We start from the raw sequence: 23,104 nt of genomic DNA on the forward strand, positions 1-23,104 counted from the left end.
ATTTAGTTGCAAGTACTCAGTGTTCCAAATGTAATGTTTTAATTGGATATACAGATGACAGGATGAGTTTCACCTTGCTGGCCGTAATTCTTCTGATGAAATTCTTGGTGAAGATGCCCGAGACAGCGTACTCTCCATTCAGTGGGAGTGCAAGGTCTGGCTTGTTTCACAGGGTGCAATATTCATAGAAGGTGAGTAATACAATACTGGGAACACAAAGTGAGTTTCTTTTTAAGGGAATGAAATTCACTGCATCTTTTTGGCAATGACTGTCTGCATTTACTTAAATGGGTGATGCAGGGCTCTAATGCTTTTAAATGATATCAGATCCTCTGATAAAAGACATAAGACTGCAGCCTATTTATTGTGATGAGACAGGAGTTAATAAGATTACTCCCACTCTTCAGTTACTTTTTCATCTTTTGCAGCCAAATGCTGGGGTTTTTGTTAGCAGGAAAAAGGAGGTCAGTTCATTTAAAGGGTGTTGATGCTAGAAATAAACATTTTTTTCCCCTCAAATAGAACTCTGAAACCTAGGCTCAATTGCCCAACTGCCAAACCCCTGGCCTTTAAACCAGAATTGCTTTTAGCACTGGAATGCTGCATCCCTATAATAACCACTTATATAATTCTTAAAAAAAACCTTAAAAATAATAATAATTTTTTTAAAGTATAATGTAAACCTTAATAACTGTGGTGTTTGGCAGAAGAATGTTCAGAAATGTAGGGGCAGTGCCTTCAGATACTTCATTCAAGGAAGAATTTGTGCTGGAGAATAAAAACATAATTCCAGTGCTGTGTTGTGCAAGGTGCTGTACAACAGGGAGTGATTGTCACAAACCTTTTGGAGACTAGAAGTGTGTGCATAGTTATTTGCTTTGTTGTTGAGCAAGCTTTTACTCTTAAAGTAGCTACTCTGAGGAAAAGTTTTGGCGTTTTAAAAAAAGAAAGCCAAAATAACAACAAAAAAACCACCCCCAAACAAAAGCCCCAACAACAACAAAAAAGCCAACACCAAAAAACTTGTCGAGGGAAAGAGTTAAAGCCATCTGCCTGAAAGCATTGTGTAAAACATACACACAATGTTGGGGAAATAAGCCAATTATGTGTGCTTCACAGGAGGTGGGGGACTGACCTTTGTGTATAATTAGTTCTTTTATTTAAAGCAAAGATTTTGAATAGAATAACTAATTAGCTGTCATAAATGGCAAATTGAAGATTTTGGCCGGATTCCTTGGGGAGTGTGGGAGGACGTCCCTCCTCCCAGCCCGTACTGTACGCTCTGGCTCCCCTCATTAGGGTTGTTTTTAGTTCTCCGCAGTGGTAATGAGGAGTGCAGCGGCGGCACTTCTCGGAGCCCCCTCTAATAAGGCATGAAATGCAGGTGGAACAGAGCTGCCTTCAGCTCCTGCCGCCTTCTCCCAGCACATGTGGGTGTAGCCAAGGGCTCGGGGAGAGAGGGGAGGCTGAGGGGGGCAAGTTGGAGTGGAGGGGGTCTGAAAAGTCCTGGTGATATCACCTGTGTTTTATGCTCTGGACTCGAGTGTATAAAATACAGGCAAGCTGCTAAGCCTTGAGGCATATATCATTAGCTAGCAGTCCCCCATTACTCTTTCAGGCCAATTAACCTTTAGAGTTGCATTAGAGAAATTAGGTGGTGAACTTCCCTGCTTTCAGAAGGGACCTCTAGCTCTCTTGCAGACCAGAGCACTGTGGAGCCGTGCGCCGTAGGACCAGTGCAGATAACTGTTATTTAAAAGGTCTGCCATTTATGAAAAGTTCCCAGGCTCTCTTGGAAAGGAGGCTTTATGAACAGTGCCCTTAGAGAAGCTGCAGCTGATTGCCATGTGAATAGAAATATCAGTAAAATGGCTTAGAAAAATTTAGAGGTGTACTTAGTGGACACTTGTGTTATAAAGCCAGATGAATCATTTTACAGAAGGACTCCAACTGAGCGGATACGGGCTGATTAAAGCTTGTTTGTCCGGCTGTGAATAGAGGTAAAGTTTGGATTACTCACTACAATAACAGCCTCTTTAGACACAGACATAAATTTCAGTATGTCCAGAGGTGGTGTCTATAATTTTTTAATGTGTATTGGAGATCTGAGCACTCAGAGCGGGTTTAGTTTTGTATTTACCAGCAGCAAGTCTATTAAGTTGTAAAGGGCAAAGAAGGGAGTGTAGGTAGCCAGAAATAGAAAGGATTCATCTACTGTTTCTAAGAAAAGAGAGCACTGGTTATCTAGCAACAGAAGAGGAGAGAGCAACTTGATGGTACTTCCAGAATTTGGCAATAATCAGTGTTCCCTTGTGATCACGTATTTAAATATGTGAGTGTCCAGCTGTTAATTTTTCTAGTTCTGCAACCCTACTTCTCATTTTCTAATCCTTGCCCACAGAGCACACATGGAAGTTGTTGAAGGTGACCCCTTTGTTTCTTGACAGCCCCTTAACAAATTGAACTAGGTATCTTGGCATTTTTAGGCAAGTACTGGGGGGAAAATGTGCATAGAGAAACGAAGCAGCATCACAGTCTTGCAGTGGGGAAAATTCCAAAAAGAAAGAGCAGTTTTCTAGGTGGTTTCTGCCTGCAGAGCCCAGGCTGCTTGAGGTCTGCTGGAAGTGGGAGGCAGCAGGAGGAAAGCAGGGTTTGGTGTTGATTGTGTCCTCTCTCTGCAAGCCTCTGACTGTGAAAAGGGTTAAGCTTCTGAGATGCTTCTCTCTTGTTGCTTGGAAATGACATGGCAAGTGTTTGAGGAACCCTTGCTGATCAAGTTTGGCAGTTTTTGAAATTTTGTTTCACGCCTTGCCTGCTGTGTCAACTCACCAGCTAATTGCAGCTGCAACTTTCTGTAGTGGCTTGTGTGCTCCGTGAAGACCGGTCGGTTGGGTTGTCGGAGGGAAACCTCACAGCCCAAAATGTAATTTCAAAACACTGAACCTGACCAGCAGAGGCTGACCTTGCTCGTTATTATCTGAGTGGGAATAGCAGCTTTGAACATCATATGATCTCTGAAATGGTACCTTTTTTCATTAGAAAGCCCCCTGCTGAACGCTGACCAAATACATAGCTTTTTTCCTTGCTTAAGGTACTGCTTAAAAATATATCTATACCTGTTCTTTTGCTAGTTATTAGAAGCAAATCAAAGTGTTACATTCCCCTTACTCGCAGAAGCCTCTCATAAGACAGTGGTGCTCTTGCAATAGTGAGGAGCTCAGATGGCTGCAGAGAGCGAGGGCTGCCAGGGCCACAGATGGAACAAGAACTGCCCGTGCAGTCAGCCCTCAGCCATCCAGGCCTGTTTGCCACAGGACACCCTCCTAACCTGCCCTAAATGGTCAAACCAGCTTCTCCTAATGGCCCAGCCAAGGTTTCGTCCCTGCACAACTGCCCTTGTGCTTAACGATGCTGATGCAGTGGAACCCCCTCTCTGGGTGAGGGCAGCTGTACCTCTGAAAGGGCACTGCTTTCAAAGGTGGGGCCTTGGGAAGTCCCATCTGGCTGAGGATCTCGTATTTCTGAACCACAGAGCTGATCTCAAACCCCACCCACGCAGCAGCCCTCCTGAGAGGGGGCTTAAGGTGTGCTGGTAATCTGGAATCTGCGTCTTTCCAGATGCAGGATCCTCACGATACCTACACAAACATTGCAAAAGAATTGTATGATGACCCCGCTCCTCTGCCTCTAACACAGAGGTACACATGTAGAGAGCCTGTTTGAGGGGTGAGTAATGACTTGCTGGTGTCTGGGGCTCCTATCTAAAAACATAATTCGCACATCTAGGTCCTAGTTTTCATAAGTGCGAACTATTTTCTTTCATCACTGGTACTGATCTCACACAGCTTGCAAATGCAAACTCACGTGCTCGCCCTTCTCTGCCTCACAACAAGGCAGCCTCTTCTCACAATGTGCTGCCGTGGAGTCGGGAAGAGCATGGAAATTACTCGAAAATTGAAGCTTCTCTTTGCTACTAAAATGTACTTTGGATTAAAAAAACAAACAAAACCAAGAAAAGGTGTGTCTAGAACCATGGGGCCACTTCCCTCATTCTCGTAAGAAACTCTCACCAGGCGCACAGGACTTCTGCAGTCTGACCTCTGGCACCTGCAGCATAATCCACTTCTGATGCTTCCCTGTCTTCTCCCACTTTCCAAACGTGTGTGTGTTTCTCTGTGGCTTTGTATGTAGAATTTCTCTCAGCAGCATTACAGGTTGCATATGTGACAGTCTAACACGGGTTTTCACTTAATTATTGCAGATTTGCCACTGGCATCAAAAGTTTGCTTGTAGGGACTTGGCGAGCAGGTTTTGAGTGTGCTGCAGGAGAGGGCAGGAGGTCTCTTTAAGCCTTTAGGATTTTTGAATGTTACTTGGCCTGTCTCTGTGCTGCTGAGACCACTTTGATTACAGATGGATCAATACCTCGCTGTTTGTGTGGAGGTGTCTTAAGTGTTATTGTCATCTGCTCGCGGCTCTGACAAAGCAATTATTACTGTGGGAGTGGTGGGTTTACATGTGCTGACCATTAGGCACTCTCAGGTCACCCTGGCTTTTAAGGAAAGCAGCACATGTCACTTACTGCAGTGGCACTTGCTTGGTCCTCTCTGGTTAAGGGACTGTTAATAATTCTATTATCAGGCTGCTACTTTCTGGGACATCCAGCGCTTCCTACAGAAAGGGTGGATTAACTTTGTGTAACAGTATATAACCAGTGACACCTGCTACTGTGCCACAGTGTCCCTTCTCATCATCTCTGCATTGCTAAAGCCCACAGTGTGCTTGTTACAGGCCCAGCATTGTCATTTTTAGTGACTGACACCAGTAAAAATAAAAATCATAACAAATTAAATCAAGGCTCTAGAGCAAATGGAATTCTGGCATCTCAGTGAGTTAATTTCTTCTTTCATCATTTCCTGTCCTGTCCCTCACCTACAGTACAATCCTTCTTTATTCTTCCACCTATTGATTCCATGAAGTCCTTTCCTACCTCGCTCTTAAACTGAGAAGAGTGACAGGTATCACGGCTGTGTCAGTGCTCACCGTGCCAGGCACTGGCTGCTTGGAGAAAAGGAAAAACCTGGAGACAGCACGGAGAGGAAGGTGGCCACAGCAAGTCTCCCCCAGCCTCCTGACCTGAGTATGCTGTCACCACCTCATACCCAGCTATCTCATGCTTGCTTTGCAGTCCCAGCAGGGACTTCCAGGGAGGAAGAAACTCCTGGCTTTTTGCTACTGTCTCCATCCATACATGAGGAGGAGGAAAGCTCTGCTTTGCTTAAGGAATGTGGCTTCACTAGTGGCAGAGGGGCACTGGTGCGGTTGTTCTCAGCAGTCTCAAGGGTATTTGAATCACATTTATTTTGGAGCAGTCCCTGGCCTGCTCTGGTTTTCGGTCAGGCCTCTGTCACCAACAGGATTCACAAGAGAGGAAAAACAGTGGCATATAACATCTTTTTATACCCACTCCTCTCCCTTCCCCATCAAACTTGGTTCAGCCAAGATGCTGGACTGGGGCGGGGGGGGTACATACACTGATGTCCCTTCTGCTCTTTTTAATTGTCTGTAGCAGGTAATTAACAACACAAGGGTACAGCTAATGAGGGGAAAAAACAAATGTTGAAATTGCAGCCAGTTTATTCTGCTGCAAGATGTTTGTTAGAAAAAGTCTGGTGCATTGTGTCAGTCCTACCCTTAGGAAAAAAGGGCTGTGTTCCTGCAAGTGTCGCATTCCCTCTTAGACTGCGACAGCAAATGAGGTTAGAATTCCTTTGACTGTCAGCTCCATGCAATGTGAGCTCCTTGTAATGGCAGCAGCAGCAGTGTTTGCTCACAGATCTGCCCCAAATGCCGCAGCCTGGCCGAGCTGTTTGGATGTCCTCTAAAGGAGGTGCTGTGTTTGCGTTGCAGGTGTGCCCATGTTATCCGTACAACCCAAAGGGAAGCAGAAGGGCTGCGCTGGCTGCAACCGGAAGATCAAGGACCGCTACCTGCTGAAGGCTCTGGATAAGTATTGGCATGAAGACTGTCTAAAGTGTGCCTGCTGTGACTGTCGTCTTGGAGAGGTTGGATCAACTCTTTACACAAAAGCAAATCTCATTCTCTGCCGCAGAGATTACCTGAGGTAAATAGAGGGACGTACTGTGGGCTCTTCCCGAAGCCTCTCAGCGTGCTGCCGGCTGTCTGGCTTCCCAAAGCTCTCCTGTGAACACGTATGCTCGTGCCTGGCCAGCCCTGCCCAGAAGAGACTGGAGTTTCTTCCACTGTCTAAGCAGGGCTTTTTATTTGCACTTATTTAGCAATCAGGGAGGTGAAATCCTGTTTTTAGGTGAAGGTAGAAGGAGGAGGTCATGACTTTATGTTATTACGGACTGTCAAGAACAAACTCTGCTTGCGGAGTAAATTAGGAAAAACTCTTAATTCTCCTTGCATATCAGCTGAGACCTGACCAAACCTTTACCTTTTCTTTTTCAGTCATAGCTTTCAGACAGGCTTCTAGTTTTGAGTAAGGTTCATCCCAAGGGGCTCTTGTCTCTTCCCTAACTAAACAGAGCAAAACTCCAAAATTACAGATCAACTTCAAAAAATGTTTCTGTCTGAGGAAGTCAGCAGAGACCATCACTAACTCGGAGCTAGAACCATCCTGTCAGTGTGTGTCTGCAATACATAACACATGGGATTTTTTGCCTGGTGTGTATGGGGGTTTTGTGCAAGATACTTTATGCAAACATAAATGAATATTAATAAGACAGCAGGCCTAATGCAAATATTATTATGAGGGTCACACTGCAAAACACTCTGAGTTTTGCTTTGTTTTTCCTTTGGAAGAATGCACTTGATCTCCAGCTAATGTGTATGTTTTCTTTTATTTTTCCTCACGCACTGCTAGCATTTCCCAGGCAAGCTCAACCAGCAAAACATCTGAAGCAAAGCAAACCCAACACGCTGCTGGAAGGCAGCGAGGTAAAATGCCTTCTAACCTTGCAGTGTTCAGGGGCTGCCTAGATTAGTGTCAGTTCTCAGATGCTTCGTGTGTTGCAATGTAAAACGCATTTCTGAAAATCTTCAGTAAATATTATCTCAGTAAACTTGAACAAACAAGTTTCTCCTTCTAAAGATGAGAGATTAAGCACTGAGCCAAACAGAAGGACTGAGTCTATCAGCTGCCATGTGGGAGCTGCCACCTTGCCCTTCAGCCCAGCAGTGCACAAGAGCATCCTGCTCACAGGAGGGTTTTGGAGCTGAAGCTCTTCAGGGCACACATGAAATATCCCAGCTGAAATTCTGCCACACAGGCAGCAGTTGCAGCTCCACATCTGGTTAGGTGGGGCGTGTCCCCAAAATCTAAGTGAGGAGGAGCTTGGGTAAAGGTGAACACATCTGAGGTGGAAAAGACAGGATAAGCAGCCCGTGGAAAAATGGAACGGGTGTGATGAAAGAAGGAAAGAGTTAATTATCTTCACTGTAATGAAATAATTTTTGTACCTTCCTTAAATCTGAATATTTACTAATGTCACAAGTCACTTGCTCTGGAAGCATCCCTAACCCTGTCTGTGCTAAGCTAAAAAAAATTGAGCTCCAGAAGGTTCAAATTCAACACAGAGGTTTCCACCCCCAAATTAGCATTTTGGTTCTCCTTCTTCAGCTCAGCTATACTTTTTCTGTGTTGTGGACGTAATTCTGATGTGTCAGTGAAGAATATTTCAGTTCTTCCCTTTGTGAGGAAGCCTTTCATCACAGTATCACAATTGGGTCATGCTAGGTACTATCACAAGGACCCCCAAAATCTCTTAGGAGAGCTACTTTCAGGAATAGTTTTGTTTCCAGGAGGAACAGCTGCATTGTTTTCTGAAGTATTTGTTTGTACTTTATCTTGTTTATACATTATCTTTTCTTTATCTTGTTTGCACCCAGCTTGCCAAGTGATCCAGGTCTCTCCATCTGTCATCCTCCACTTCATTACTTCTCACTTCTCTTGACTTTGTCATTTCTGGTCTTGAAAAAGTGTTATATTTGTGTTGTTTTTGTTTTTTTTTTTTAATTTGACCCTGAAGATAGATATTCAGCTTTATTCTATGTATTGCAGAACCCTGCTACAAATACTGAGCTGGACAGTGTTTCCAATTTACATTTGCTTTTTGAGACCTATGAGCTACCCCATGTTTTGTCCATTTAATAAGCACCACATTGATTTTGGTTTATTCTAGTTTCATAACAAAAATAATGTGTGGCATCAAAGCAGACATGTTAAAGTGCCAAAGGACAGCACTATTGATGCTGTTAGGCTTAGAAGAACCTTTTTATCACTGGAGTTGTAGAGCACTCCTTTCTTTCCTTGGTTTATCCCAAGAATGCTGCTTTGAGGTGGAAAAGCTTAATCTGTGATTTTCCCACTGGCCCCTAGATGATGTGAATTTTCTGGGGCACACCAGAAGCCTGTGCTGCAGATGGAAAAGAAGCCAGGCATTGCAGACCCCGGGAAATGGCCCATGTCCCAGCTTTGAGAAGAGAGGGCAATTCATGATACGAACTATGGAAGGCAACAATTGGGACTTGTGTTTGACCATGGCCATGCAGCTTCTGTCACAGCACCAGTTAAATGTGGTCTCTGGAACAAACTTCTGTGCCTGAAAGGGGTCTTGTAACACCTCTGTCTCTGTTTTTTGGGTTGGAATAGTTCCTGGCCCGACAAGGGGGAAGTCTGTTGCTATTTGTGCAGCATGGCTAAACTGTGAAGACTTATGTGGCCTTACATTAAATATTTCCCCCCTATCTGAATTTAGGGTGTTAGAGCTTTGACTGTTTCTGTTGGGAAGAACAGTATAATTGTCATATCCTAGGAAATTTGACCAAGACTCGGCTAGAAAGGAATAATAATGAATTCTGTGACAGTGTTGTTAATTAGCTTTCAGCTGTTTAGGCAGCTTTACAGATATCGTGGCTTTTATTCTTACTAATAAGTAAATTTAGTTTATACTGGGTTTTTTTGGGGGGTTCTGCTGAACTCCTGGGATCTGTTCTCCTGAAGCTAAGAAACCCTTTCAGGCTCCCAGGATAGGAATAAGGGCATTGCTATGCAGTCCCATATTTATAGAAATAGAAAGCAATTTTTTTACTTTAAAACATCTTGTGTTGGCTTCTACACATAATATTTCTTTCTCTCTCTATTTAACTATTAGTTCTATTAATAGAAGGAGCTAAAGTTGCCATCACGATCTTCTCTACTGTCTGTTCCCTCCTGGTAAATTGAATTTCTCTTCTTGGCAAATTAACCATTCCTGTCATTATGTAATTTCTTCACATTAGTAGTTTTAGAGTCTCTAGCCACATTTTTTTTCCTTGTTAAACAACTCACGGTATTTGGTCTACTAGTCAAATTTTAGCAGAACTCGTTCCTAAAAACAAGTTTTCATACTTCACAATGTAGTTGCACCCCAAAGGACTGGAGAACAGTCAGAGGAATTCAGCCAGAGGGCTCCTGGAATATTCTGTTGGCAATTTGCAACTCTGGGACCCTCCTGTGCCACCCCTCCTGAGGGCAGGTGTGGATGAGCCACAGCCACTGCAGGGATTGGGGCGAGGGACGGACCTGTGGCAGAGGGTTGGGACAGGAGCATGGCCAGCTCTGTCCCGCTGTGGCAGTGTTCCTTTGGAGCTGGCTTTGTCCCAGGCACTGGGAGCACGGTGGGCTGCCAGCTGTGTGTGCTGATCCTCGGTGGGTTTTCAGCAGCAATCTTTCCAACGTGTTTCGGGAGCTGCGAGCCGACCGTAGCCTGATCATTTGTTTCAAAAGATAAACTGTCGTCATTGCTTGTGAAGGAACATTTGTTAACCTTCACATTTCATAAAACACTTTCTTGCTCATTTTTTAATCATGAAAGATGAAATTGGATCTCAAGTTGTTATCCTTGTGGTATCACCTCAGTCTCCAGCTGTGTCTCGATGTATCTTTCAATACATTTCGTCTCAGCAAATAGATTTACCATTTGTTCCATAATCACAGTTCCAGCATTCCTACCTCTAATTATTTTTGATAAGCAAATGCTATTGAAGGAACTGCTTCTGGGACAGAGCAGCTTAGCATGCGGGCTCAGATGGCTCCTTGCAGCCCCCACGCAGCGATGTGTGTTTGTTCCGAGGCATAATTAAACATTCACCAAGCTCCGCTTCACAGGGACGGGCCGGGTGTTGCATCAGGATTTCCCATGAGGAGCTGACAACTTAAATTTCACTGTGAAGTGCTGATGAAGAACGTGATTTTTCCTTTTTACTCAGCATGGTGCCCTCACATGAGCAAAGGCAAGTCGGGCTTGCTTTGAGAGGAGCAGAACTGTTGCTTCTGCGTGTTTGATATGCTGGCGTTGGGAAAGTTTTTCATCACATAAACTGATTGGGGCCTTAATTAGACTCCAAAGAAAGCTCAAAACCTGCATTAAAAAATGATGGTGAATCAGTAAAAGAGAAGGGCTTTCTGGGAAACCCTGATGCTGTTCTCAGTGGGTTTCCTGGCAGTTCTTTTCACCCACCTTCCCACATCAGGGCTGCAAACTCAGCACGGCATCACTCTGCACCTGGTGTTGGTGCCTCCAGGGAGCAGAGCAGCCCTCTGCATCCTGTCTGAGGGACAGGGACCTCCTGGCAGGACTGCCATCCCCTGTCACCCCTCAGCACTGATTGTATCAGGGAGGCTTGAACTCCACCCTCAGCAACTCCTGCTTCAAATGACTTAAATGCTGAGTCCTGGGGTTTTTGCTCTACTCCAAACGCCCCGGGGCATCCATTCTGTCAGTGAATCACTTTAGGAGCCCTTTAGGTGAAGTGTTCTGCATCTTGTTGGCAATTTGCAACTCTGGGACCCTCCTGTGCCTGCAAATGTGCAGGGTTTAATTTTCTTGTGGGATGAGAGCACAAACGCGGGTGCCCTGCTCTATTGGCACAGGAGAATGTGGACAAATTCCTTCCTCCTGGTGGCCTTCCTCGAGTCAGTGGCAACAGCCCTGAGCCAAACCACTAAACCACGGCTGGATGTGTGAGAACAAGCCTTTGGGAACCGAGACGTGTGTGCCCCAACAGACAGAATTTCAGTTTATCTCCCCAAGACACCACCAATACTCGAAGTGTGGCTTCAACCTGCAGAAGCTGCAGCACCTTTGAAGCAGGAAGGAGAGAATTTGGGACATTTTTTTTTCCTCTGGAGAAGCACAGTGTGCATGCACGCACCAGGAGCATGCCCTGCCGGATTTTCAAGGGACATGTTCAGCGTGGGAAGGAGAGGTATAAATGCAGTGTGTCTGAACAAATGGTGTCTGCTCAGAGCCTAAAAATGTCACTAGACTGAAGTGCTGCTTTTGCCTCGCAATAGGGAGCGTCTTGCGTGCTACATAGGACACCCTCACTTCTACACTTGGTGTCTGTACAGATTAAGGAGGATTAATTAGGCTCAAAATACAATGTGTCTTGGCAATATTGCTGTGCTTTGTGATGTTAAAGTACAGATATTTTTTTTTCCCTCCACAGTAGCTGAGTTTCTCACAGCCTGTGCCCGTACTGTTTGTTTGTTTGTTTGCTTTTTGCCCTTTTTTTTCCATCTCCACAACTTCTCACTGAGGAGGAAAGCTAATGGGAAGTAATTCTGCCTGGCTCTGGTACACTAGCATGCCTCCAGCACTTTCAGCTTTGCCGTTTTCTGACTGCTCTGTTTAAACTCTCCTAAGAGGACGTTGTTGCACTTGTGTTCAGCAGTGCCAGAGCAAGGATGGGCTTAAGGTCAACAGCTTCAGTTATACCATGGGAACGGCTGGGGCAGGGGAGGAGGACTTGGACTTCTCCTACCTGCTAATAGTCCCAACCCCTCTGTAAATATCCGCTGGAAAGATGGAGGGAGAGGCCAAAGGAGTAAAAATAAGTGAACATTCAGATGTGTCCTTCAAGTGAAAACAGACTCCCTTGAGCAACCTTGAAGTTCATGCCCAGTAATCTCTGAACCAGTGTGGTCACTTGGCCAGGGGCTGTTCTGTACTGGTTCAGCTCCCCCTGCCATGCTGTCCTTGAATGCCAAACCCTTTGGCATGCAAGATGTAAATTCTTTGGGATTGAACTTGAAGGCTTCGTGAGAGGACAGCTTGACCAACTTCATTAGTATCAAAATGCATTTCCTTTCCTTCAGCTGACATGACTTCCCACTGCAGCCCTGACAACGGCGTTCTGGATAGGAGGGTGCACCAGCTAATATGTATTTACAGTGCTGAATCTCCTGTCACTGAGGCTTTCTCTAATATTACACAAAGGCTGATCACAGGAAAGTTGTCTGAAGTCGCTTTTAAGCTTATTCTTTTTATCTTTTTAGTGATGTTCAGGCTTTCCCTGCATTTATTGGTATATTCAATATTCCAGTCAAATCACACTTGTACCTCAGCATATTTCTGATATCCACAGGTGGGAAAAATACTGATTGCAGTATTTAAGAGCCACCCTCACTGAAAAACCAGTTTTTGTTTTGTTTCAAAAGGTGGGGGCAAAACCATTTCTTTTCATGATGATGGGTTTCAGGTACATAAAGCAAGTCTTGTTCTACAGCAGGTCCTGATGAAACTAAGAAATAAACAGCAGCAGAGAAGGTGTATGGGAAAACCTCTGTCACCTGGAGAAGATATGAGTATGGAGTTCCATAGCTCTTCTAGAACTTGTACAACCAGATAATCTGGATATATAAACATGTAGAAAAATGTGTAGTTGTACACAATATCTACAAATGTAGATATTTATCTGTAGGTTAGTGTTTAGTCCTCTTTCATTTCATAATTCTTATCTTTCAGTGTTGACAAAAACCCCTTTTTTGGGGAGGGATTATCAGTCTCGACTCAGCTGTTTGAATTTTGAACTTGTTTTGTGTTTAAAAAAATCTGACTGACACTGCCAACCTTTCCTTTCTGTACCACTCATTATTTATATGTGCCTGTCCTTCTTCCTCTTTTTTTGTCTCCTTTGGAGTCAACAGCTCCAAAATTTTTACTCTTTCTGCAGAGGGAAGATTTTCTCCTCCTTTTTTGATTGCAAGCCGCTATCTAGTCAGACACCAGGCTAGAGGGGGTGAGAAGAAATGGAGACTCTCTCCTTGTAGGCAATGACTAAACCAGATTGTTGTTCCTAGTGGTGACAGAAATAGGCAAACAGGTTCTCAGTTTAGCCCCCCAAACATCTTGTTTGAATGAAAAATCTGTTAAAAGGTGCTAAACTTAACGTGTTCATATGAAAAGTTTCTTACTGTTTTCCCTCCAGTAAGAACCCTTTACCATTCTTTCCCCCCCCAAAAAAAAAACCCTGCAGGGTGCTGTGACATTACTATAGTTTGAATTAACTTGAGGTGTACTCATGGAGCTGTTGAGGTCCGGATCACCATGCAGAAGACTGCTCTTTAGCCCAGACAGGACTACATAAAACCCATCCTTTGACAGTTGCCTACTGCTTCCAGGAGCACTCCCTTCTTTTCCCATTAATTCATTTGCATTCAGGGCTGCTCCTGTGTGCCAATTAGCTTTAATTTTTACTATACACACTGACATCAATGGCCAATGAGAACAGGGCATAGCGGGGTTTCTAGTGTGCCCATAAACTACAGAAAATTGTCCTTGGACAAACTCCTGCTTTTAGACTGGCTGACAACAATAGACATGGTTAAGTTCAGGCTAAGAGCCATTAAACATAATTACTACCACAGGCTAAAAGTTTAATTGTGCTAAATTTTAAATCTGCATAGTCTATGCTTATTTACAAGCTGGCTGGGTCTTCCTGTTACATAAAGGGAATAAATCTGTACTTAAGAATTGTTGCCTTTTAACTTCAAAGGGAAGTGAATAAATAGGGTTTTTCAGAAGAAGCAAAACAACCTCAAACTGAAAACTTTCTGTATTTCCAGCTTCTTTTATGCCAATGGCTCGGAGCTGGTAAGTAGAGGCTAAACATCTTCTGATAGATTTTTCTGATGCGCTTCAACTTCGTGTGTGTGAATGTGTGAGAGAGTGTTGCATCTGTTACGAAGGTGTCTGGGGGACAGAATGCAGATCAGTTTGTTCATGTGGGGTTATTTTAAATTTAACCACAGATGGGGCTTGGGGCAGAAGGTTTTTCCTCCTGCTCCTTCTCTTCTCTCCCTCCTTCCAATAACATTAAGCTCCCCACTTCAGAAAGTTTCAGCTCAAGTAGCTTCTGGATCAGGAGATGTCAGAGGTGGCAGGTTTTCCACAAGGAAACAAGAAAAGGGAAAAGACTCCATTCATTTTGCGTCTTCTTCCAACAGATTAAAAAAAGTCATGTTCACTGAGGTACAAGTTACAGCGTATTTTTAGAAGGATGGTGAATATATGGGGCTCTAAATCACTCCCCGAAAAGCAGATTAAAATTAGGAGGTGCTAGAATAAGTGTGAAATGTTCATCTGTTGTGAAAGGGAGGGTGTGGAGGGCTGTGAAACTTGATAGAAGAGAAAAAGATTAGCACACCGACTCGCTGGAAGCTACGTTATGTAGACATTAGAAGGCAACACGATTTCAGCTGGACAGAACATAAGCTTCAGATCTCATGCAAACAGTCAAAGCTGTTTAACAATTGGTTTACCCCCAAAACCCCTGAAAGGAGACAGGTGAATACGATGCCAAATACATTTTTCATGTTTCTTAAGCTAACTGTTTAAATAGTTAAGTGAACATCTGTCCAAATTTCCCCATCATTTCCATTTAGAAAAGTCTCCTATTTGAAGGCTGAAGAAAAGCACCTGCTTAACAATGCAAATGGTGCTGTCTGGGGCCCCTTTATTTTGTTTAATCTAGATTGAGCTCCACACAACTGTGATGCTAATGAATAATGGATATTTTATACTTGTGCATGTAGTAGTGCTGGGCACAGAGCAAATCTAGGATTAACCTCCCAGTTTCCCTGCCTAATGCATTTGACTCATTTTTTTGAGTTTGCTGTGACTTGGGTACTCTAAAAACGGATGCCTGGTTTTATGGGAAATAGGAAAATCCTGGCAAAAGCTGTCAGGCTTTGCTGTGCCCAAGTGGAAAAGGGGCTGCTACGCTGAGGAAGGGAGGGATGTCTGGAGTAATGGCTTGATTTGTGAGTGGGTGCTGAATGAGAGCCAAGGCGTTCCAGGGTGGAGACCTGGACGCTTCTCAGTGCCGCATTTTTCCAGTCCAGTCTGCTGGCGTTAGGCAGCTGAGGCCCGTGCCCAGCTGCCTCCCCTGCCTGGCCTGCCTGTGGGGGCAGGAGCAAGAGCTTGCAGGGAGAAAGGGGCTGACTTTTGCTGGTGCAAATTATACAGCTGGGATTTTACTCTGCCTTTCAGCTTTCAGATGACGGAATTGTAGGGGAAGACGTTTCAGTACTCCCTTTGCAAGTTTTCCATCCTGCACGAGTGTTTCTGTTTTGGCTTGCATTGTTTTGCTCCCAGGGAAAACACAGTACTGTTTCTTCACTGGAAGGCCTGGGGTTTTCCGGCCAGGCCTAATGAAAGACCACTGATACCACTTCTAAAGAAAAATAAGGGTGGGCTTTCTTACAGCTGGAGAGAGAGCTGACTTCAGGAGCACGGCAGTGGAGGAGGGTGGGAGAGTTGTGTGGAGGTTTCTGTAACACTGCTGGGTGTTTTAATTCACAATTACTGGCCAGTAATAATTAGTATTGATTAGCTTGGAAATTGCAGGTTTAGAAATTGGTTATAGATTTTCCTGATGCTTCTCATCTGTGTGTTGTGGAATCAGCCAGAACCGATGGCTTGAAGCAAACCATGAGCCCAGATCTGTCTGCGGGCAGCGGCGCGTTGCGTGCACAGAGCTAATGGCCAGCAGGGATCGTACGTCTTGAGGCTCATTGCCCCCAAAATACAATTTTTATCATCTTCTAGGCAAAGTAACTAACCACATGCCTATTGACCAGAGGCTGGGGTGAACCTTGGTTCTGTCAGCCCGTGGATCAGTGCCCCCGGCCGGTTGGCACGGCTCTGATGCCGCAGTGGCACCGTGCCCCTGGCACACACGGGGTCTGCAGGGACACCTCAGGCGAGGGGGCCGCAGGAAGGATGCCGCAGCCTTGCTTGAGTCCCCCGACAGGAGCTGTAACAGCAGCAGACATCTGGGGAGACAGATAGTGAAAGCCAAGATGGAAATGGCAAAGCTTCCAGTGCTGAAGGGCTGTCCTGGAGGAGCGGGGAGCTGAAGTGGAACGGCTGAGCATGCTGTTCAGGCCGCCGTGGAAGGGCTTAGCTGGCTCCCAGGAGGGCCGGGGAGGCAGGAGGAGGGGGGCACAGCCGGGGAGCAGGGCTTGCTCTCTGAGATGCCTTGCGAAATGCTGTGCACTCGTTGCAAGGGAAGTCGTGCTTTTTCTTTTTAAACAGCAGGTAAGTGAGGTTCTTCCAGAGCTCTGTTACAGCACTGCCTGCCAGGATTGGCAAAGTTTGCAGGACTTCTGTGTCCTGCTGCCAGCCTGTCTCTCCATCAGGCTGCGGCCAAGTGCAGCAAGCCCATGTGGAGCAGGACAGGCAGCTCCCAGCACCTACCCCACTGCTGCAGAGAGGCAGATAGTTTTTGACTGAAATTTTGTGAGCCCCAAAATAGTGCTCTAAGTGTTTAATGCTTTTCTCCATTAGACAGCAAATTAGCCCTAGGCTCACAAACCAAATGAAGTTTCATCTCGATGATCGGAGCCTGCTCACCAGGCAGTTTTATCCCAAGTTCCCGCACGCTGGTTGGTCAGTGAAATGGAGACTGCAACTTCTATTTATTGGTGCAATACAGTATTTGATACTGCTAATTACACTTAATTAGTCCTTCCACCATTTAATTAAAATGGCTTCTAATGATTGTGCTTCTTTGGCAGGCTCTTTGGTACCACCGGGAATTGTGCTGCCTGCAGTAAACTGATCCCTGCCTTTGAGATGGTGATGAGGGCCAGAGATAATGTTTACCATTTGGACTGCTTTGCCTGTCAGCTCTGCAACCAGCGGTGAGGACACAGTTATTGTACACACAAACTGATTTATACCTTTGCCCATGAAATAGGGGAAATGTTTGATGCACACTGCCCGTCTGGGGCTTGCAGCCTGCTGGCAGGGCTCGGGCTGGTTTGCCAGGCTGACCTGGGGGATGCATGTAAGTACCTGTAGCCCTTTTACTGCAAATCCCCTTGGAGCTGGTGGGAGTTGGAGGGGCAAGGGGGAGGACACAGACACAGACTGTACAGCTGCTGCTGAATAAAACAAACTGCTCCAGCGTCCTTTCAGGATCTACCCTCTTTGCAGAAGGCAGACGATGGTGAATGGACCTCCTCTGGCAAACTGACGTTATCTCGCTTAAATCATGTTTCTGACACGCTCAAAACTGGGGATGGAACAGAAGAAGGATAAAGAGAAGGGGCAGGAAGGAGAAAGATACTCTGGCTAAGCCCTTTCCAACACTAGGAACAAATCCTTTCAGTTGTTGTGTAACTAACAGGGCATCTTGGTGGTATCATTTTGAGTGGGGCTTACGTGTTTTTCTGCAGGGTTTTACCCAGTGGAAGATGCCTATCAGAGAGTATAATAAAGCATCATGCACAGTGTTTTCACTTCGACTACCTGTAGCCAGTTGAATTTGGGAGGGCCATGAAAAATCTTCCTGTGTTTGTTGGTCATCATAGGCAGAATGGAAGCCCACAGAACCAGACTGTGTCACCTTCTGATGCATCCATCTGTCCATCCTTGTCTAAGATAGACCTGAAACTGCTTGCTGTCCTTATTGCTTGCTTAGTCAGGCTGTACTGACTGCCCAGGGTCCAAGGGCTGTGCTGGGGTTCCTGTTCTGGATCTGTGGTTGTGTTTCTCAAAGGTGAAACTAGGATGCCGTTTCTCATCCCGTAGGAAAGTGTGAGAGAGATGACAAAACTTGTGGGAAGATGGAGAACCCAATTCTGTAAAAGTCAAGCTAAAAGCCTGACTTACACATGCGCTGCTCACTCTAGAAAAGAGCCACAGTGGGATCTCTCATGAAGCAGCCATACATGAGTGTGAATGCAAGCCCCTGCCACCTTGCCCCTGAACTTGGGAGATCCTGTCCGATTCTGCTCTCGCACCCTCTGACAGTGGCTCAGCCCTAGAGGTGAATTTGGTGTCAGCTGGTTGGTGCCAGAGCACGGAGGAGGCGACTGAGGTGGCTCCCCTGACTCGCTGAAGGCGGGGGCAGTGTTGGTTGGAGGCACAGAACTCCATCAATACTGTCGCCTGCACGGGCGCGGTGGCAGTGCCGGGCGGCAGTGACATCTAGTGGCTCCTGGCCTTGGGCTCCCTGCGGAAGCCACGCGGGGGCTTTCAGTTGCCCGGTCTTGTTTGGTGACGCTTGAACACAGAGCTGATCCCCTCGTTCCCCTAGATGCTCCTTCCACACTGCTACAATCACCAGTCGGTTCTGGGATTTGTCTCCAGACTCGGGCGTGTTGTGGGTGCTGCCAGGCTCGGCCCTCAGGAGCAGCTCTTTCCAGCCTCCTGATGATTCCCGGGCAGGAGAGGGGTGCTCCCAAACTCCACCCCAGAACTAGGGCTGGAGCATCTCAAATGTCCCCTCAGGCAGAGGCAAGTCCCAGCTCTGGGCTGCACAGGCTAGACTGGCCTTGGAGGTCTGCAGGATGAGTCTCTGTCACCAAACCCCTACTTCACCCTTCTTCTCTCACGGAAAAACCCAGTGCTGCCTACTTTTCTTTTTCAGGAATTTCTTTTAAATTTCACCCTTTATTTCAAAGACTCCAAAGCATCTCCCTCCCTTTCCTCTCCAGCTGCCAGTGTGGTCCCACTCTGCCCTTCAGACAACCTCCGGGGCTGTCACTGCCCGGCAGGAGAGCGCAGGTAATCCCCCCGTTCTGGCAGAGTTGTGCTGTGATGCACAAGGGATTTGCTCAGTTTGTGAGGGGCTGAGTTGTTCTGAAAGATGGGCTACGTGTAGATTCTTACTTTTGGCTGAGGCCAGAGGGCTACAAATTTTCATTACTTACTCTGTAGCGATTTTGGCTTGAAAGGGCAGAATGGAAGTGATCGTGTAAGGGATGACACTGAGAACAGTGAGATTAAGTAAACCTAAAGTCAAAATTGCAGAGGTGGATGCCAGTTCTAGTTCTGAATTGGAAACCTCACCCTTTCTTGTTCTTCAGCTCTGAAGAGATTTGATGATGAAGACCTTTCCTTAGTTCTCTTCCAGTTTACTTGCCCTTCTATAGCTGGACTCTGTAGAGAGTGCTGAATCTATCACAGCAAAATCGCTAATATTTTTACCAAGTGTGCAGTGTTTTCATTACTTTATTCCCTAAAACATCAGGTTTGCAGCAAGTCCTGCATTACTACTCAGCCTACCATGCTTTAAACCCCCAAATTCTCCAGCTCCTCCTTTGGCTCCTCTAGACCCAAAACCAGGTTTAGCAAGAGACAGCTGTTGACGATGCTGGTTGCAAGAGTAATTTTTGCATTTCTCTTCCTGGAGATTTATATGGCTCTTAAGGTGGGGATAAGTAGTGAGAAGCAAGCAGATGTGTCTGTTATTCATTGTGAGTAAACCAGCTGCTGGGGAAGGTGGTCATAAGGAGAGTGTGTGCAGTACTGTTTTTTACCATAAAAGCTGTTGATTTAAATTAGGAGTAATTTTTATCTATTTAATATACAGAAAAGGTTGAATTTCAGAGCTACTTGAGCATGTGCCACAGAGGGAAGAAGATGGAAGGTCTTCAGTGAAATCCTATGTAGTGTGAACCAGTGCCCAGTTCTCTCTGCACCAACTTGGCAAATTAATCAGCTTATTTGCAGGTGTCCAGTTGGAGAAAACTTGTGCCCGTGTTGGCCCTATGAAGGAGCTCGAAAATTATCAGTCCTGTTCTTTTGGCAGAAAATACTCAGTTTTATGGGGATGCTCTGCCTGAAGCTGCCTGAGTTACAAATGATGAAAGCACTTTAGACAAGGAGTAGGCAGTGCCAAAGCTCTGCCTGGGAGCAGGGGAAATGGGCATTGGAGGTCTGCTAAGTCTCCTGAGGATTGGGTCATCTCCAATTATCTTCCTTCAAAGCCCAGTGGATATTTAGCCTTGCCAGAGGCTGGTACCTACCCCTTCCTCTCAGTGCAGAGCTGCCTGGAGGCACAGTGCCTGACCCAGGGTGTCTCTCTGCTTTAGGGACCTGAGGCTGATTTCAGACTCAGCTCTTGGCGCAGCCTGTGCTCTGGTCTGTCACTGCCCTGCCAGTGTGATGGACAAAAACCAGCCCCTGAATTGGGTGCAGAGAACATTATTTGTTATCTTAAGAAGTAAAGATTAGCTTCTGATTCCCGAGCAAGCAGGCAGGGTGGGAAAAGCTATTGGCTGCCAATTCACACCTCTCCGATCTTATATGTGGAACTTTTTTGACCTTAATGGTCAAATAAAATTGTTAAATATCACAAGCTTCTCTGTCAACTTCAAGACAAACAGAACAATTTACATGGTATATAGAGAGCAGTGCCCTTCGCTCAATGAAGATAAAGGTTAGGAGTCCAGCCACCGAGAAATTTCTATTTATTGTTCAGCACTGTACACAAGGGGGTGAGGGAGGACTTAATAGCCAGTCCTTGCCTGGAAATTAGTGTAAATACTGCTTCACCCGAGGGAACTGTGGAAATGTGGATACCAGCAAAAACTTCAAATAGGCTCCGTGTAATATTGCCCGCTTGATTTCCTGGCTGGAGAGCCAATACCTCTTGTCTGCAGGGACAAATCCCTTAACTGCTCCCAACCTCCTCCTGCAGCTGCCATGGGACCCCACAGAGAGGGAGACCTGCCCCCTGAGCTGCTCCCTGTGGCCTGGAGCCAAGCATGGATGTGCCAGGGAAAGGGACAGCAAAACCCCAGGACAGCAAGGGGTTTCAGCACTGGCAGAGCTAGAAATCACACTCTGCTCACCAGAGCCGCCTTCCGACCCAAACCGCCTCAAATTCCCCCCGAACTCACCTCCATTCATACCCACGCCCACTAATCCTTTTTCATCTTCCAGATTCTGCGTGGGAGACAAGTTTTTCCTGAAGAACAACATGATCTTGTGTCAGATGGACTATGAGGAAGGGCAGCTGAACGGGAGCTTCGAGTCCCAGGTTCAATAACAGCCCCTGCTTTGCTGGAGCACTGTGGGATGGGCGCTTGGCCGCACGAGCAGCGAGGGCGTCTGTCAGCTTGCCTGCAATATTTTTTTAATTCTTGGTCCAGAGAGGACTATATACATTGTAGTACTTTTCCCCCCCAACACAAAGCAGTTACAATTTTAGATGTACAGTTGTGCCTGCTTAGCTGAGCACTGCATTGCCTGTATGTTTGTGAGTTTTTGGGGTCTGGGGGAGGGCTCTGTACAGTCTGTTTTCTGTATATAAACTGGAACATTTATTTTATGAAAAATGTAATGCAATTTTATTACTGGTGTGAATTAAAAATTATGAATGTTTCCTGGTCATCTTTGCTGTGGTTTCTTCCCCGTGTGGCAAAAGCCTGTATTTCCTGTGCTTTATGCTGAGCAGACTTGGAAACGTGTACATAAATCCCTGGAAACTGCATGGATCACAGCAGAGGCAGGTTCTCTCATAATAACTGGGTAAAATGCTGCTGCAGGGTTATGGAGACTTCCGTCCAACCACCTGCTTCCCTGCAGAATGGGAGGGAATGAACTGGGGGCAGGTGATGGCTGGGAACCATCGGCATCGCTGGCGGGGTCCCACCGAGGCTGCTGTGCCGTGCTGAGCTGCTGGCTGAGAGGCTCCTTGTGGATGCAGACAGAGCACTTCCACGGAATCCCTGCTGGCTGGCTCATACGGTGTCTCCAGTCTGGGCTGCGAGGAACAGGCTCCCTTCAGCCCTGCCACTGGGTGCCTGGGCATTGATCAGAATATTAATTTCAAGGCTTTGCTAGGCAGTGGGATTTTCCCGTGGGGCATCACTTGTCCAGGTCAGAGCTGCTGCAAGAGCTGATGTCAGGGCTGGGATGTGACCGGGCGCTGATGCAGCAGATCCCTGCTCCCAGCCCTTTTTGCTTACTCTGTGCCAGGTGCTTTGACCTCCCACACAATAAAAGCGATCAGATTTGAGGCATCTCCCGGAGAAAAAATTCTGAACTGTGTTCCTGCTGCGATGCTTTGTGCAATGATTTTCAAGGTTATGCAATTCATGTGCAACCCACTGGACTGTATCAAACACATTTCTTTGTATAGTGAGTGTCACTTTAATATAGTGCACCAGTAGCTGTAAAGGATGGCTGCAATTCTATTTATTTTGTCTTCGTGCTTTTTCTTAGATTTACCCCTCTTTCCTTTAATAAATAGACACCGACTACTTTTTTTTCTGATGTGACTTAATTGGTTGCTGGTCCTGGGTCGCTTGTGTGTGCTCTCTGAATTGCAAATGCCAGATGCAGTGCAGCTTGGTGCTGCTCTGCCTGTTGCATGAAATGCTTTTATGTGCGCCTGTGCTGAATAACGGCCAAGCAGAAGCAAAACACCACCAGACATTTAGCCTGCTTCAAAATATTGCCTGTCATCTGGAGCTACCTCAGACATGTGGGTTGATTGAGCGATTTTCCTTTGCAAACAGATGTTTTGGGTTGGGAGACCCAGTATAAAATGTGTGGCCTCATCCCTTTTTATTCCCATAAACATGGAATAGAAGTTAAAGAGCCACTTATAGCTGCCTATGGATATAGGGTGTTCAAACTGCCGTTCTGTTTTAGTGCTTCTTGGGGTGGGGGGAGGTTGTCTTTTGAGAAACTATAAAGTTGATGCTCTTTTTGTAGGGGCTATCGGAGGCAGCCACCCTGGGGCTACAGAAGGAGCAGCTTGTTGCCCAAATGTTTTGATTCCTTGCTTTGAAATGGGCTGCCAGACAGCCACTGCCCCTGCCTGTGCTCTGAGTCGATGCCTGCCTGCCTGCCTGCCTGCCCACCCGTGGGATTTGCTGCAATCCAGCACACAATGGCAGTGCAGGGCTGCTGTCCCACGGTGAGGAAGGGAGTGGTACAATCAAACCAAAACCACTCACCAAACAAGCTGGTGGGGCTGTTCAGTTTCAGTTCAGATTTTTGAGCAGGGC

At 46.0% G+C, this 23,104-nt stretch overlaps 1 protein-coding gene across 7 annotated transcripts in view; it reads left to right on the forward strand.

Annotated features, from left to right (window-relative positions):
- Positions 1 to 21,476, forward strand: part of LMO1 (LIM domain only 1) — a 59,084-nt gene extending 37,608 nt beyond the window's left edge. For all 7 annotated transcript variants that reach the window (XM_069016805.1, XM_069016802.1, XM_069016808.1 and 4 more), the window contains 3 exons: positions 5,911 to 6,124; positions 16,871 to 16,996; positions 21,030 to 21,476. In XM_069016805.1, coding sequence (XP_068872906.1) covers positions 5,911 to 6,124; positions 16,871 to 16,996; positions 21,030 to 21,135 — 446 coding nt within the window. In that variant the 3' untranslated portion in view covers positions 21,136 to 21,476. The remainder of the gene's footprint in view (positions 1 to 5,910; positions 6,125 to 16,870; positions 16,997 to 21,029) is intronic.
- The last annotated feature ends 1,628 nt before the right edge of the window (positions 21,477 to 23,104 follow it).

This window comes from Aphelocoma coerulescens, chromosome 5 (assembly GCF_041296385.1).
Source record: "Aphelocoma coerulescens isolate FSJ_1873_10779 chromosome 5, UR_Acoe_1.0, whole genome shotgun sequence".
Lineage (NCBI taxonomy): Eukaryota > Metazoa > Chordata > Aves > Passeriformes > Corvidae > Aphelocoma > Aphelocoma coerulescens.